The sequence below is a fragment of the Ornithodoros turicata genome, chromosome 9 (assembly GCF_037126465.1).
Source record: "Ornithodoros turicata isolate Travis chromosome 9, ASM3712646v1, whole genome shotgun sequence".
NCBI classification, from domain to species: domain Eukaryota; kingdom Metazoa; phylum Arthropoda; class Arachnida; order Ixodida; family Argasidae; genus Ornithodoros; species Ornithodoros turicata.
The window spans coordinates 12984303-13000419 of record NC_088209.1 but is presented as its reverse complement, the minus strand read 5'-3'; the positions used below and the strand labels follow the sequence as shown (position 1 = coordinate 13000419).

Genomic DNA, 16117 nt, shown 5'->3' with positions numbered 1-16117 from the left:
CTTAAAGCAGACTGTGAGAAGACTGCGAGCGAGAAAACGAAACAAGTGTCCATCTTCGACATAACTGTGAGACAGCGCGACAAGGAAAAGGTAGCGGAAGGTGCAATTCACGACTTTGTGCGAGCTGTCCTCTTCGCGGGAATAAGTCTGGAGCACGCGGACGGCGAATTGGGGCGCGTCTTCAAAAAGTACTGTCCAGCGGCGAAGACTATGCCATGTGCAAAACGACTCAGGGACAAGCACCTACGAGAAGTATTTGAGAGCTCTAAATCGACGCTCGTGAAGAAACTGGCAACACAGAAAGTCAGCATTATCGTCGACGAGTCACCAGACGTCGTCGGAACTCCTACCGTCAACACGCTTTTTTGCTTTTACGACGTCGAGAATGAAGAGAAAGCGATACGCCTTGCAGACGTTGCCCACGTGAAAGCGTGCAACAGCTACAGCATTGGTGCTGTGCTGACATGTGTCCTCAAAGACTATGGAAAAACCTGGACAGATGTCATTGCGGTTGCGAGCGACTCCGCGGAGTACATGCGCAAGATGGTGCGCGAAATTCGCGAAGGTGAGGCTGTCAACATCATTCACGTAAAGGACCTGCCGCACCTGATTCACGTAGCAGTGGACAAGGCTCTCTCCTCAGAAAGTGTCGTCGACGTTCGTGCAACAGTGAATGCGCTACCAGTGCTGAAGTTTTCCAAGTTTTTGCTCTATTGACAAGTGTTAAAATAATTATTTCCTTGTCACATACTCAGTCATAATAATAATTAATATAACAAATTCCAGTGCTGTACATGCTTCGCTCATACTGAATAAATCATTTCTTGCTAGATGACTAGAGGTGCATCTGCCACGCGAATTAGCATGGATTTAGCTGTCCAAATATATTTCCCGGTTCTTACCCCCCGAATTCAGTAGATAGTATTCCCCCTTAAAGCTTTTTTCCCTCTTTAAAGCCCGATTTCTCCCTGACTTCGGCAGAGTGCAAAGAGTTGCACCCGATATTTGCATGAATTCAGAGGCGAAATTTATTTCCCGATTTTAACCCCCCGAATTTGGAAAACAGTAAAACCCGAAAACGGGAGGCCCTACTTATGGACGACATTGTTGCCTCCCGTGTCCATTCAAGTGCCCGTGTTATCCATATCCAATCCAGTCCGTTCTCGCTGTAATGTGCTGTGTCCTTATCTCTTGCAGGCTGGATGAACTGGTCTTAGAAATGAATGAAGTCCCCGGTGGAGGACTTCGCAGCCCAAATCTCAACCGAGGATTGGACAGGCCTTCCCCCAATTCCAACCCTTCCTCGTCCCCCAAGAAACAGGGGAACTCCTTGGTGAACAGCCTGAACAACTCCCTGAACAGCGGCCTCATGTCAAACAAGATGCACCACAGGGGCGAGGAGGGCTGGAAGGAGGTTGTACGTCGCTCCAAAAAGGTGACTGTGCCCTCGACCGCCATCAGTCGGGTGATTGGTCGCTGCGGTTGCAACATCAACACCATCCGCGAGGTATCCGGTGCGCACATCGAGGTAGAAAAACACAAGGGACAAGGCGATCGTACCATACTCATAAGGTACGGCTAAAAAAAAAATGTGAAAACGTGTACTTTTGCTGACTGCTGCCGCTCTTTGCCGCGACACTTTTTAGGGGCTCTGCAGATGCAACAAAACAGGCACAGTTGCTGATTACGGGCCTCGTGCAAGAGCCAGAGCGGGACCTATCTGAGATTATGCTGCAGTACGGAGTCGGCGTGAAACCCAGTGAGCCCACGTCAACAGCAAAGAGGGGAGGGTCGGGGACCACGGCAGTTTCTTCCAACCATGTGGTAAGTTTCCTCAGCGGCCGGGTAGCCGACACCGATCTGGAAATGAAAACTGTCGCTTTTTTTTTTTCTCTCTCTCTCTCTCTTTGTAGCAATCTTCGGTGGTAGTTGCTGGCGGTGCAAAGCCAATCCGACAGCCCAGTTCCACAAAGGTCATGTCCGTGAAAGCGGCGGCACCGGCACCCTCCCTTCCACCCTTCGGCCAGACGAGGCCAGCACCGCGTCCCGGGATTCCCACTGGCAGTTCAAATGTGGTGCCCACGCCTGCCGCCACCAATCCCCCTTTCACCCCTTCCAGCTGGAGCAGCCCTACTCCTCCTGGTACAAAAGGAATTCCCGCACCAATATCCTCAGCCTCCCAGCCAGCTACACCGGTCTCCATGAACTCCGGCTGTACAGCATCGTCCGCGAACCCCCAGCCTGCTTCCGCGGCGTCCACGACCTACACGCAGGCCGTCATTTCCCCGGCAAAGAGCACAAGTCGAGCGGCGTCCGCGGATGCTCTGCCCTTGTCTTCGCCCACGGGAAGTCCCTCCCCTGCACCTCCCCAGCCCCCCATGCACTCCCACAGTGCTGCCTCCACTCCGCCTGCAGCCATGGCAGCACCACCCATTAGCATTCCGCAAACTTTCTCCCCTTTCAACAATGTGTTCAGCAAGGAGACACAACCTAGCGTCTGGGGACAGCGAGAGGCTCTGAAGCCAAACTTTGCATCCGTAGCTGCTTCAGGGGTATGCTGCAGTAGTGCGAGCAGTAGCACGAGTAGTACTGGGAACCCACTGCCTGCTCCGAGCCCAGAGCCGATCATCGACGCTGCCAAGGCACCGGGCTACAGGGGTAACCTGCACGTGTCCCCTCCAAACTTTGGGCCCATCGGCAGCGGGCCTCGTAGCGCGCCCTGCACGCCGCCCATCTCCGCCCCTGCTCCGCCTTCCGCATCGCCGTCTCCGCCTCCGCAGCAGCAGGAGTATTACGACGCCCCCCAGCAGGCGCAGCCGCAGCAGGCAGTCGCGTCGCCCGCGTCGCGGCTGGTGTTCCCAGGAGGCCGCTACTGCCCGGAGCTTTCGCAGTCTCCCATTCAGAGCACGCTAAACCCCAATGCGCCAGACTTCTCGAGCAGAGCAGCGCCCACGATGATGCCACCGTTTGTGGGTCCCCCTCCCTCAGCGCACGACCTCAGGGTGCAGTTTCCGCCGCAGGACTACATGCCCCATCACCCTTCCCAGCAGCCCCACCATGTGCAACACCAGCAGATGGCTCAGCAGCACCAGCCACACCATGCGCCCATGTTCCAGCTCCAGATGATGTCTCACCTGCAGCAACAGTACTCTGGGCTGGTTGCGCAGGTGGCCCAGCATCAGGTTGGGAAAGGTAGGGTGTTTTTATTTCCCCGCTACGTGCTGACTCATTGCAGCAGCGATTTATCCCGACCCTACCCCCCTTACACCCCCTTAACACCCGCCCTCAAAATCTGCAGGAGACCCCCTTAAAGGTACTGTAAAGCAGTAGACAAGCATGATATGCCGGTGATGTGACTAGAGACTTTGTTGCTTCTAAATACCATATGCAGAACCATACGACCGACAACGCGCTATAAATATTTTTAATTTGCCATGAAAGATGCGGCGTAGTGGAGCAGTGCGACGCCTGGTGTCAAACAACCCCCTGTACAGCGGGCAACTCTGAAAATTGGTGTTACACACTATTACATCGGAACTTCGTTATTTTAGTAACAATATTATTAGTTTTCCTGTTTACCTATGCATTCTGAAACCCCTGTTAACAGTTTAACCTGTTAACCCCTGTTTTTGCGAAGTAACCCAGCACTGGCCGCTGTTCGATGGAGGCTCCCCCTACTTCTCTGCTGCGCCTGCGCGCTCCTTCTGGTCGCGGCTTCTTTCGAACGAACAAATTCTCGGTGAACCTCTATGAACAAACAAGTCCCGACGCTGTCTGGCTTCTTCAACGTCTGACACATTTTTTTTGACGGCTCAGCATTTCATTTCAGTTCGCTTATCCGTTTATCCTAAGATGTGGATCGTTGTGTGGATTGCAGGGGCGGATTTTATGGTGGATTGTTATGTCGGGCCCAGTGTCATACGCATGCAATGTGGTTGCCGCCGTATGTGTCAGGAGTACGGATTCATTTCGAATACCTAGTACAGTGTTGCCCGTAATCTTTAATTGTAATTTTCTAATTAATTGCACCGTCGATTGGAATGAAACTTGCGCAGTTTTTGTCCTGATGGCTTGGACTATCGAATAGCCACACTAAATGACATTTGATCGGTGCTGCTTTACGTACCTTTAAATTTGTGAGATTATGCAATATTTCTTCAAAACCATGTAAAGAATACCCCCTCCCCCCAAGGACGAAATTGCACGTAAGCCACTGGATTGCAGCATGTCTTGTATTGCTGTCACACGGGCTGGCTGAACAGTAATCGGACGCTTTGAATTACCATCGATTCGGGTGGCCCTCGACTCGGTGCAGGTCCCTGAAACACTGTTGAAGCTGTCGAGGATACTCAAAGACTGCCACTGGCAGCTTCGTGATCAGTGAATTAGCAAGTGCCAAAACGGGCTCTAATAAACCTGCAGTAAGTGGGATGAAAAGAGCTGAAACTTCAATATCGCAGTTACGGTTCATCACATCAGGCTGGCGTTCGCAAATTTGTTGTTCTACTCTGGACATCGCACAAAGTCTAGCAAAAATGGGTATCAAAATAGATACATGTGTGTGACAATGAATTCAAGCACACTCAAATTTCGAATACTGCTTTTGCCTCGCTTTCTGCATCACTATGGGTGCCTCTTTGTCTGCTAAAACAAAAGCAGACGAATATGTGTAGCACCATTGAGCATTCATATGTCAGCCTATCGAGGGACATTGGATGGGACCGTGTGGCAGTGGGAAGGTGTAATTTGCAATCATGTGAGTGTCAAACTGCTTATTCAGCCTCATTGCCATTGTCATAAGCGAGCAGTGGCACTGCTACTGTATATAAGCATGCACCATGCGTTCATCTGCGTTCCTCATCTGTCTTAACGTCAGCGCATTTAGAAGTTTGGATCCTTGTTTTAGCTGATTCGTTCCTTGAATGCCCAAGTTGTTAGGTAATCGTTTCTTTCATTGATTTCATTGTATGTATCGTCCATGAGTGTTCAGTAAAATGTCTTCTGTTTTTTCCAACTGTCGTATTCATCGAGTTAGGTGGATAGGAAAGGGCGTCTGGTCTGTCACTGACGATTGACTTCATCTACACCCTCTTTGCCCGGTCTATCCTGCCTCACAGTCAAAATGATTAATGTCTATTGTCTTCAGTGATCATGCAAATGTCTGTGTGACAGTGGTAGCGTCAGTACTTCATCAATTCCCAATAGTCAATTAACTTATGAGCTTCTATTAGCTTTAGCTCAGACCTCCTGAATTACTGAAATCATTTTGTTCGCAGATGACAGCTCACCGTCATCAGTGTCCCCTCAAGGCGCCATGTCACCTACAACAGGAGGTGGCCTTGGTCCCCACCAAAGTGGAATGCTGGACGACCGGAAATTACCGAGGCCGATAGGCACGGAGCGGGCGCAGAAGAAAAACGTGCCCGTGGGAATGCATCACTCTTCCTACCCTCCTCCTTCAGCACCAGGGATTTGGTCTTATCCTAACGCAGCAGGTAATTGACACACACTGTGTCCAATGGGTGCATAGGTGCCCCGGGGCCTGAGAGCGAGACTCTTGAGTCGCGTTTCATTTGTGCGCATGGAAGCAGGCAACAAGCACCCGGGTGCTTGAGATTTTCCATGGGAGAGCTCCTGTTGAGCGGCGTCGGGATGACCCTCGAAGTATGTGCTCAGAAGCGGAATACGGACTTTCAAATTATGAGTCGTTTCTAATCAGCACATCAGTTGCCTCCATTTTTGTACTAGCAACGCTCCTTGACACAGTAATATGCTATAGAGCCTGAAGTTTTAGGGTTTTACCCGATTCTTCACCGAATTTGCACCCCGAATTGAAGGTTGCCTCTTTAGGGTGAAACCTGATTTTTACCCGGCAAATTGCCCTCACTCGGATGTCTGTAGGAATGCACTAACTTCATTGTTAGGCAGAAAAATGCAGTTACATCACCATTTGTACCAAACCGCTACAATTAGTTTGAATAACTGAGCCCGATTTCTCTCCAATTTTCTTTCACCCAAATTCGCATGAATTTAGTGCACATGTTTATTTACCCGATTTTTACCCCCCGAATGTAGGAAAAAATGTTTCCCGAAAGCTTCAGGCTCTAAATATGCACTGTATTGCTCTCCTCTGGGTCGGGTCGGGTCGGGTCGGGTTGGGTTACCCCCCTCCCTTGCAGTGAGGAACTTCCAACGCCCCTGCACTTGAGGGAGCCACCAAATCAGTTCGAACTTTTAGACGAAGGCTTACATCTGCAATGTTTCCAAAAAACTTTATTTGAGCAGTCACACAGTGTTGAAATAACTGTTGACACGAGTCTGCTTCGCCATGCGGACACTGCATAATGCGCAACGGTGAATTTCTGCTAGTGCAGCCTTGTCGTATACGCTTCCATGAGCGTAGTAACACTACACATGTTACACTATTGGGTACGTCAATGCCTGAGTCGTAAAGTCATCACCCCTCTGTCACGCTTTTCTTCATAAATCCAGCGTGACTGAAACTATTTTCTGTAGTCTTCACCTTCGCTGCTTCCCACGAGTTTGCAAATATATGTATTGCAGCCAGCAGTATCATGTAGTACTTACTTTGGTTTTCATAACATAACATAACAGGCGAGAGGAGACTGGAACGGTACAGCACTTTGAATGATCAAATGTAGATGCTGCAAGTGCCTCTTTCTGTAACAAATTCTGATCCTCTTTACACGACGACATTCCGTCAGCTATCCTGAAGTTTTGGAACGCCTCTGAAACGGAGAGGCACCGCACGCTGTACTAAGCTCCGCCTCACATCTGTGTGCCACGCTTGTACGACTTCTACGCATGCACCAGGTCGGAGCGGTTCAAAAATATCGAGCCCCAAGATGCACTGTAGTGCGTCTGTTTTGGCTCTTGAAAGACGAAAGCTACAAAGAAGTAGGCATGCTGGGAGCGAAATGAGTACAAAGAACCGGGCTGTCTGTCCGAAACACGGTCCGAAATATTGGAAGCGCAAATACATTGGATCTGTGGGGCGTTTGACGGTGCCAAGAGTTTTGTCCGAAAAATTGGAAAGTCCGAACTTCTGGAGTCTGAAATATGCCGGTCGCATAGGCTGCCGATAGAGCCGATATTAGCGTTATCACTGCAGTGCGAAAGAAGTACTCACCTACTGCACAAACGGCGAAGGTCCGGAGGAAAAATAACAGGCCCACTACCGTTCATCCTACCGGTGAAATAGAGCGAAGCACCGCTGGTAAAACACCCCTAGTCGCACTGACCACCGAAAGCACGCTATGTTTGCCAACTTTGTCATGTTGTGCTGCAAGTTCATGGCGTGTTTACCCAGTATTTTTTTTCCGTGTATGCTTTTTTGGTTTGAGTGACAGTATCGACCATCGCATCAGTCTATCTATCATCTGAATGTGGGTGCAAACCAAACAAAAGCACCTCACTAACTTTGGTAGCACAGATGGTCGTCATTGTGGTGACTGCACACCGCAGTGGTTTCATGCTGATACCACCCGCATTTCGCCTTCTGTACCTCAAGCGGGCAGTGGTATAGCATTGAAACCACGTCAGCTGACGGCTCAGGGAGCGCCATCCCGGGGATGCCGGTGCGAACACGCTCGTTTCGCGCCAAGGCGCGTGTGGGAAAATCAAAGCGAAGACAAAGAAGCGTGTGTGGGTCAACATCTTTGTTGATCGGATTTTCTAGACTACCATACGAGGTAATGTTTTGACACCAAATGTGCGCTGGTTTCATACGTGTAGTACCACCCTATATCTTGAAAGGTAAACGAAATATTCGTGAAAAAAATGTCTGGCGGATTTCAGGGAGATGTCATGAGGCACAAGACAAAGTATTACAGTGAAACCCGCGTATAACGATATTGACGGTAATCGCGAATTCCATCGTTTTACGGGGTACATCGTTAAACGAGGGCTGATGTAAATAGCGCGTCCTCGAAAAGTCGCGCGCCACCCCGCGTGTAACCAAGGAAAATGACAGATGCTAAAAAAAACGAAAAACGAAATAACGCGAAGCTGTGTGACATCGCAGTGGCTTGGGAAAACAGCGATCAGAACTCGTGGAGGGAACCAGACAACATAGCAGGACAACTTCTAACAACACCATCAAGTCACCATTCCACAAGTCGGCTTTACCTAACGCCTGCGTGCTTTAGGAGAAGCTCGCTTTAGAATACTGTCGCGCGGCTTGCGTATGGAAAGCACGTGCTAGGCCTTTTAAATAATCTCGCGAATTTGAGCAGCATTGGCGGAGACATAAAAGCGTTACCACCTACCTCTTTCACTGACAGTATTGGAAAATGGACCGTTGCTGTCTATTTTCTTGCCTCAATTTTTATTTTGGTTTAATTCTGTTGATGTGAATTTTTGATGATACGAACTTTTTCCGCTACCCCGTGAGATTCGTAGCATCGAGACTCTACTGTATATTATCGCGGCGAAAATCGCCGCGTGGTTACGCGCACGGGACAGCGTCCAACATCGTTATACGAATACTCGGAACCGCGGTCTCCATCGCTATGCGCGTGTCGTTTCCCTATAGAACCAATGTATATTTTGACGGTAAAATCATGAACCATCGTTTTACGAGGGATATCGTTATACGCGATATCGCTATCCGTGGGTTTTACTGTATGACAAAAAAATGTATTCTAAATGTAGTGCCCTTCAAAGGGTTTTAAACGCGTAACCAGATTGGAGCACGGGCCGGGCCTTTGAAACCCTGCTTTTTCCGGGGCTAAGCTGGGCGCTAGGGGAAGTCTGTGCTGTGCCTGGACCTAGGAATTCAGCCCGTCCAATATGCGGGTGCACAAAATACGTGGTTTAGAGAAAAAATAAATAAAAAATGCTTGGCATTTTTTGTGCCGGACTAGGAGTGCACAAAATATGCAAAATTTGTGACATGCCTCGGCTAATTCTCGTTGCTTACATTGGTACTTCTTTTTGTCATTTCATAATTCCCGACAACGGAAATAGGACACTAATGTTATAAATATGCATTGACTTTTTCTTTTTTTTTTTTTTTTCCTGTTGCACAGGGAACAGTGGATCATCCGAGATGAGTCAGATGGCGGCATGGGTGCAGTATCAACATGCAGCTGGGCCGCAGGGTGACTGCCTACCCCCACCGCTCCTACACGGACGCTTTGGTGAAGGACACTCGGACACAGTCCTCGAACACACCTACCACGTGAGTGTCCCGTGCCGTGGAACAATTTCGTTTGCGTTACCGTAACAAATCTCCCCCCAATTGTACTGCCTGCGACATACCTGTCTGAAATCTCCAGCCCGTGGCACAGAGGCGTCCCCTATTGACGGCGTCGAGCGCTGAGGAGCTGTACCATTATCGCCTCCGAGACAAGGAAGGCAGTGTAAGGTGCGTGTTTCGCAGAACGCCACGAATATTTAGACCCTGAAGTTTTAGGGTTAAACCCGATTTTTCCCCGAATTTGCACCCCGAATCGAGGTTCACCGGTTTAGGGTTAAACCCGATTTCTACCCGCAAAACTGCACCTAAGCTAGGCACCTCATGGCAATGACATACTAATTTTTCACAAAATACACGGTTGATCTCAACGTCTGATACTCTGGATAGGCTGTACAACGAACGTTTGTTCGACAATAGAGGCCGATTTATCCCCAAATTCAGTCTGATGGTAATATTTCTGCCCGAATTTGCATGAATTTTCGACATCAAGTGATTGACCTGAATTTTACCCCCGAATTTGGAAAAAACTAAAACCCGAAAACTTCAGGGTCTACGAATATTGGGAGATAACCTGTGGTACTTGGGCGGCGTCTGCTAGCATCGTTTCCTCCGTGCTAGCTAGCAGACGACGCCAGAGCATCGCGGATGGTCTCTCCTGATTGTTGGTGCTGTGTGAAACAGGCATCCCTGCACTGCATCTTCTTGGAGGTGATAATGGTAGAGCTCCTCTGCGTGCGACCATGGGGGACAGATCAAGGGGGACAGTTGGGGCCACAGGATGGAGATTTGAGACAAGTGTGTTGCAAGCAGTACATTGACACTGTACATCGATACATTGATGCTGTTGGTTCTACTGAGCGAATTACGTTTGAAGTTAGCCTTAGAGTGTCTGTTTTGCCCCAGAGCATCGACTACCATGGTGCGCATTCAGAGCCCCGTGTTTTACGGATTGTCAGCCGTATTGTCCTACTCGTCGTACAGCATGCTGTCCTTCGCTGCACCACATGGCAGTCTGGTCACACCTTCTCCTCCTTCTCTCTGCTCCCCGAAACCCAGTGTCATGGTCATGTGTCCTCTCTCCCGAGCCTGCAAGGCCTCATGAGAGCGTAGAGTAGTTCCGCTGTTGTTCTCCCTCATGGGATAAAACCTGGTAAAGCTAATTTTAACTCCAGATGTTCATCCTCATCACTTTGAGTCATGTTGCATCACATGCCCTTGCGAAATGTGACAAGTTTTTTGTTTTTTTTCTTCTTCTTCTTCTTTTTTTTTTTATCTTTCTTTCTTTGTAAGACAATCTCTTTTCCACCCGGAATTGTCCACTTTTTACCCGATTATACAGCTCCCGAAATTAAACCTGATTTTGTCTACCCAATTTTCAAAAGCACGATCCATAAACATCGAGGATCAGTAAATATGCACGGGACCTAATTTACGTGGGTGGCCAGCAACTTTATATGTAGCCGCTCCTGCTCCAGCTCTCAAGGTCCGGAACTGATGGGAGTGTTTCCGTCGGAGTTCCAGTTGTTTTCTGATCTCAATGAGGACGTTCCTTAGTTGCACACATTTAATCAGAAGTCTAAACCGTACGTAACTCAAAGTACGGTAAAAAGACAGTCTTCATAAGCGGGACGGGAGCCACGCCGGCTTCGCTCCATGCATCAGCACAACAGTCCCCGTTCCAATGTGAAAACGAAGAACGCTGCTGCGCACAAATCCGCGAAGGGGCACTACCAAATACAGTAAACCCTCGATAACTCGAAGTCGTAAAAACCGGAAAAATTTCGAGATAAGCGGGGTTTCGAGTTAAGCGAACAGCGAAAATTACGTTGCCACGATGTTACCACAATGCGCTATGTTACGAAACGTAAAAAAAAACGTTCCTACAGTAATAGGGCTCGTGAACAATTCCGAAGCCATTTATTTTTTAACATCATCTGAGACTGAATAACTCCGTAATAGCAATCTGCTTGGCATTTGCGTCTGTGAACAAGAAAGCATCTTCAAGCACTTCAGTGCAACGCATGAGACGCTCCTCCCGGCACGTCACTACCGCGGTCACTCTCGGCGATTTCTGTATCACTCAGTTCACCGCTACTGGAACATCGCCGTCGTAAAGCGCATAGTCCTCGATGTTCAAGTCCTAAGTCACTCTCCCCAAAACATACGAGGCGCATCACGTCGTTGCACAATTCATCACAGCCACTGAAGTGGTCTGCTGGCTCCGGTACGGCGGTGGAAGACCAGAAACCCGCATGAATGAAACAGTTCATGCTATTGGCTTGATGAACTTGCTACCAGGCCTCTGATAAGTGCCACCTTCCGCTCCAAAGTCATGGACTTTCATGCGCGTTGTTCAGCCATCATGGCGCCGCGAAGAACAAAACGAAGAGATTCTCGGACGAATGCAGAGGAGGAGGAGGAGGAGTGACGTTGGGTGGAAAGGGGAGTGCTGTCTGCCTGCCACAGCTAGCGGCGCGTGAGGCGTGAGTCACTAGGACTGAAAGGCTTTGACCTTGACCTAGCCTGGGGGACCGAAGAATGCACGTTATCAGCCGTAGGTACGCTGACCTACCGGTGATGGGATTTCGAGATATCCGTACTCGGGCAAAAAAAAAGCTTCGACTTAAAAGGGCCCAAATGTATAGGAAGCATTGGGGCATGGATCGGGACGCAAAAAATATTCGAGATAAGCGAGTTCGAGTTAACGAGGGTTTACTGTATACACAATAACTAAGACAAGCCTGTAGAGGCAGCACCAGTTGTGTCCGAGCTTTCTCGACAGAGCAGAAAACGATGCTCCATCATGCAACAGGGTGATCCGACATAAACCGCGTAAAGCTGATGCGGAGCATCCTGTAGACGAGTGGGCTGCAGATCCACCAGTACAATTTGCCACGTAATCTTAGGGCATGCCCCATTCATTGTTTCATGCCACTGAGAGCACCGCACCCCTCTGTCCGCAGCAGCAGCTGAATTCCAACCTCGGCACCTGTCCCACGTTCCTGAACGGCTTTCCACCGACGGCCCCCACGGCTGCCCCTCAGGTACTGGGTGGTTGCGCCGGCTCCCAGCTGTTTCCCTCCTCGAGGGACCCACCCCACCCCCAAGAGGCCCCATGGTCGCCCCACAAGTTGTTGCAGATGGATGCTATGCATCACCACCAGCCTCCCCACTCCGCCGCGGGCAAACTGGTGAGCTCAACGCTGGCATTTCGGACAAGTTCTTCTTCCTGACCCAAATAAATAGTGTACACAAGCTCAGTCGTTGTAGTGTTTGCTTACATGGGCGCCGCACGGACCTTGAACGAGGAGTGGCAACTCAATTTGGAGTGATAAGCGTAAATTAGCGGCAGGACCGGGAAAACGAAGGGGGGGAAACGGTTTAGGAGGAGGCAATCTTATCTTGCCCTCGCGGCGCCCATGGTTGTGAATGACAGTGTTGCCACCTGTTGTTTCTCTCTCTCTCTTTTTCTTGTAGGATTTCCTCTACAGTGAAACCTATTCACATATTCACCATGTTATATCTTTTGAGAAGAAAGGAAGATGGGGGGAGGAGGTATAAATTGTACTAAGCAACTGCGTAGTTTCTTCATACATTGTGTATGAACGTGTAGGTTTCACTGTACCTGAACGTAGCCTTGCAGGGGTTGTGACAGTTTGTGACGTACTGTATAGATGGGTGCTACTAGTGTACCGAATTGCAGGAAAGTTGATAAGTGCTCTGCCGTGAACACCACATTTCTGCATGACAACAACATGGTGTGTTGTCGAGATATTTCTCCCTATTTTACTGGGAGTTCATCGCTAGGTTTCATAGTTGTGCCGAGGAATTGAAGTGAAAATGAACAAAACTCAAGAGGTCTTCTCACACCTGGATGTGCCATATATCATTTGCCCTGTTCAGTGACCTTGTAGTTCATGGCAAAGTGTATGTTTGCATCAATAAGTTGACATTCCAAGCTTAGTTTGTGAGATGGTACAGTAGTTGGCGAATTCATCCTCGCGTGAACCATGACACGAAACTCGTCAAATTATCTGCAGTAGAACTTCTTTGTAGTAAGTGTGGTCTGGCCACAAAAAAACTTCACTGTATCAGTATCTTCAATACACCAGTAGTTCATGGATCTGGTTTCAATTAGGGGTGTGTGAATATTCAGGTTCTGGAATTGGGATCGAATATCAATCACTCGACGTATTCGATTCTCGAATAGAGTGCCCAATATTTGGCTTTCCGAATGTTCCACTATTCGCCGAATATGAACGACATCTCCCGAAAGTGTGCTTCACCTGATGCTTCCCTGCCTGAGGTGAAGCCTGCTTCACGAAATTGCCAGTGCTGCAGAACCAACACAGACGGATTGTAGTGTAGCCTAGGATAACATTAGCCCAAGTTTATTGTGCATACTTCACCTGAGGAAGGGGCGATGTCCCTCAGTTTCGTGCAGTTTAGCAGTGCCAGTGGGGGATTTCTTTAAAAAGTTAAGACTGAAATAATGCCTACAGCCCAGGAACTAAAAGGGTGTCTTAGGGGTGTCTCTTACATTCAAAATTTAAGTAATGTAACTTCCCCACGTGAGGCATACACACTTCAGCAAAGAAGCTAAAAGACATTCATGACAAAGCTGAGGCAGGACACCAATTTCTTTGTTTCACAAGTGACCTATGGATGTTCAGAAACAATTGCAGCCTCATCTGTGTAACATGCTACTGCTTTACATCAAACTTTTGTAATCAAGATAATTACCCCAGTATGTACTCTCCTGAAAAGCAGGAAACACTAGCATGTAACATCAAAAGAGTAGGGTCTTCTTGCAGAAGAATTACAAGTTTCTTTTGTGGCAGTTAATACCAGAAAAATTACACTAAAGGCATGGGCTAGAAATTTCAAACCTTCGTTAAAAAACGCACGTATTGTAAACTTTGCACAACCATTCCATTCGGTATACGACATTTTTTCCTACATTAGATTCGATTCGGCTTCAAATATTCAGGTTCTCACATATTCTTCTCAATAGATTGGGACGACAGATTTACTTCACTGTAACCATATCTTCACTATATAGGGGGTCTAGTGTATAAGCTAATACTTGCATAAGCTGTTTGTGATGTGTACCAGGCTATCAGGCTACTTAAAGGGGTTGCGACATAAAAGACAGTTCTATGCATTGGTGTGAACCTTTGAAATTGAAAGTTTCACAGCCATTAGAGTAATAGAAGCTGAGAAAATGGACACGGCGAATACTGAAACTTGTACGGCTCTGACATCACAACCCTCGCCACCGCAAGTGAGGCAGCGCACGAGAAGTCACGTTCTTAGGCTTTGCCCATGGGAGCGGGCGCAACTCTGGCCTCTGTGACATCTGCGCTTTGCTCGGGAGTGCGTTCGAGGGCTTGTATCTCGCCAAGTACGACGCGTAGAAAAATAATTATTTTTTCCTCACTATTCCGCTGTGCAGTACAATCCGTCCATGATGTAATGAACAACATCTGTGAAAGTGTCTCAACCCCTTTAAAGGTCCTCCAAATTAAACTCCATGTGTCAGCACATTGGAACTTGTACGCAAAACTGGTTTGGTTGCGGGCATGCTTTCTGTACGGTATCAACAATCAGTCAATTAGAACCTTTAATTCATCGGGAAAAGAATTGCATGCGCTGCTAGTGCTTATATGAATGCTGTTCTTTTCCCTGAGTTACTTGAATTCTCGCCATTAACCTTAAAGGGACATCCAAACTGACTCTAAGCGTGGTACCGTTAGCCTAGCCCTGGTGTAAGTCTAGACCGTCTCTGTATGTTGTGTGCCACAGTTGGGGCATCAAATTTCCTTGTATGCCCACAGTGTGACACGTCCGTTAAACTGTCACAACCCCCTATGCTTGAAGTGTGCTTCCCGGTGATCTTGCTTCAAGAGCTGCTATATTTACTGGCTTTGTGCTTGGCTCAGACTGAGAGGAGTGATTTTGTTGGCAACACTGGCAAAGAAAGGGGTTGGACAGCAGCTAAGGTTTTTCCTCCCCTCTCCTTTTCCAGCCATGGCAAGGCTGGGCCCACCACCAGACATGAACTTCCTCCTTCCGAGTAGCCTGCCAGCAGCCACAGTAAATGGGCAAAGCGTGCTCGGAGCTTATACATATATAAATATATATAAATATATATATATACAAGGAAACAATTACATAGCAGAGATAGAGCGAAGTGGCTGGATGTCTTGCTGCTGGGAGTCTGTTTCAAGAGAGGGTGCTGTTATAAATAAAACGAAGCGCAAATGGTGGAAGCAACCAAGAGAGGCATTGTAAAAGTTTACACACAAAAAAATACACACTACACACACAACACGAAACACGGCGGGGTTGCCAGAAAAGAGAGTGTAATATAACATGGGATACAGAAAGGCAGTCTCATGGTCAGTAAATGTTTTCTCTTCACGTGCACAGTTGTCTCCAAGTGTGTCTTACTTCTACTCTTGTTGTGGTACAATTACTGTGGGGCTTTCAAACGAGTCGCCAAGTGACTTTTAAAGCGTTAACCACCGTGTGATGGCTGATGGTCCTATAAGCATTTGATTGCTTTTGGCACAATGACCAAAGATTGAGCCAGTTCTCTCTTTCTTTCTAGTGAGAATTTTGTTCACCATTCCCAGGTAGGCCTAATGGTGTAAATGCATCGCTATTTGGCATAATATAATGGTGTATTCAGATGAGTCACATTTTGTGCAGAATATTCTAGTAGAAAAAAAAGGCAAGAAACAAAGCTAACAGGGCCAAAGTTCCGCCGCGTTGGCGTAATGTTGGAGTATTTGAAGTGACGCTCTTTATACGTGACGTCTGCATCTTTTCCTGTCGTCTGCTACAGAACATCTTGTGGCTGTTCGGGAGGACGTTCCTCCTGGCTAGCAGTGC

General features: G+C 48.2%; 1 protein-coding gene across 9 annotated transcripts in view; it reads left to right on the top strand.

Moving 5' to 3' along the window:
- The window catches only part of LOC135368126 (ankyrin repeat domain-containing protein 17-like), a 63248-nt gene extending 47599 nt beyond the window's left edge, over positions 1-15649 (top strand). For 8 of the 9 annotated variants that reach the window (XM_064601218.1, XM_064601221.1, XM_064601220.1 and 5 more), the window contains exons 24-30: positions 1198-1572; positions 1647-1824; positions 1914-3192; positions 5277-5495; positions 9051-9202; positions 12184-12411; positions 15249-15649. In XM_064601218.1, coding sequence (XP_064457288.1) covers positions 1198-1572; positions 1647-1824; positions 1914-3192; positions 5277-5495; positions 9051-9202; positions 12184-12411; positions 15249-15281 — 2464 coding nt within the window. In that variant the 3' untranslated portion in view covers positions 15282-15649. The remainder of the gene's footprint in view (positions 1-1197; positions 1573-1646; positions 1825-1913; positions 3193-5276; positions 5496-9050; positions 9203-12183; positions 12412-15248) is intronic. The other variant, XM_064601217.1, reaches the window with a different exon arrangement.
- The last annotated feature ends 468 nt before the right edge of the window (positions 15650-16117 follow it).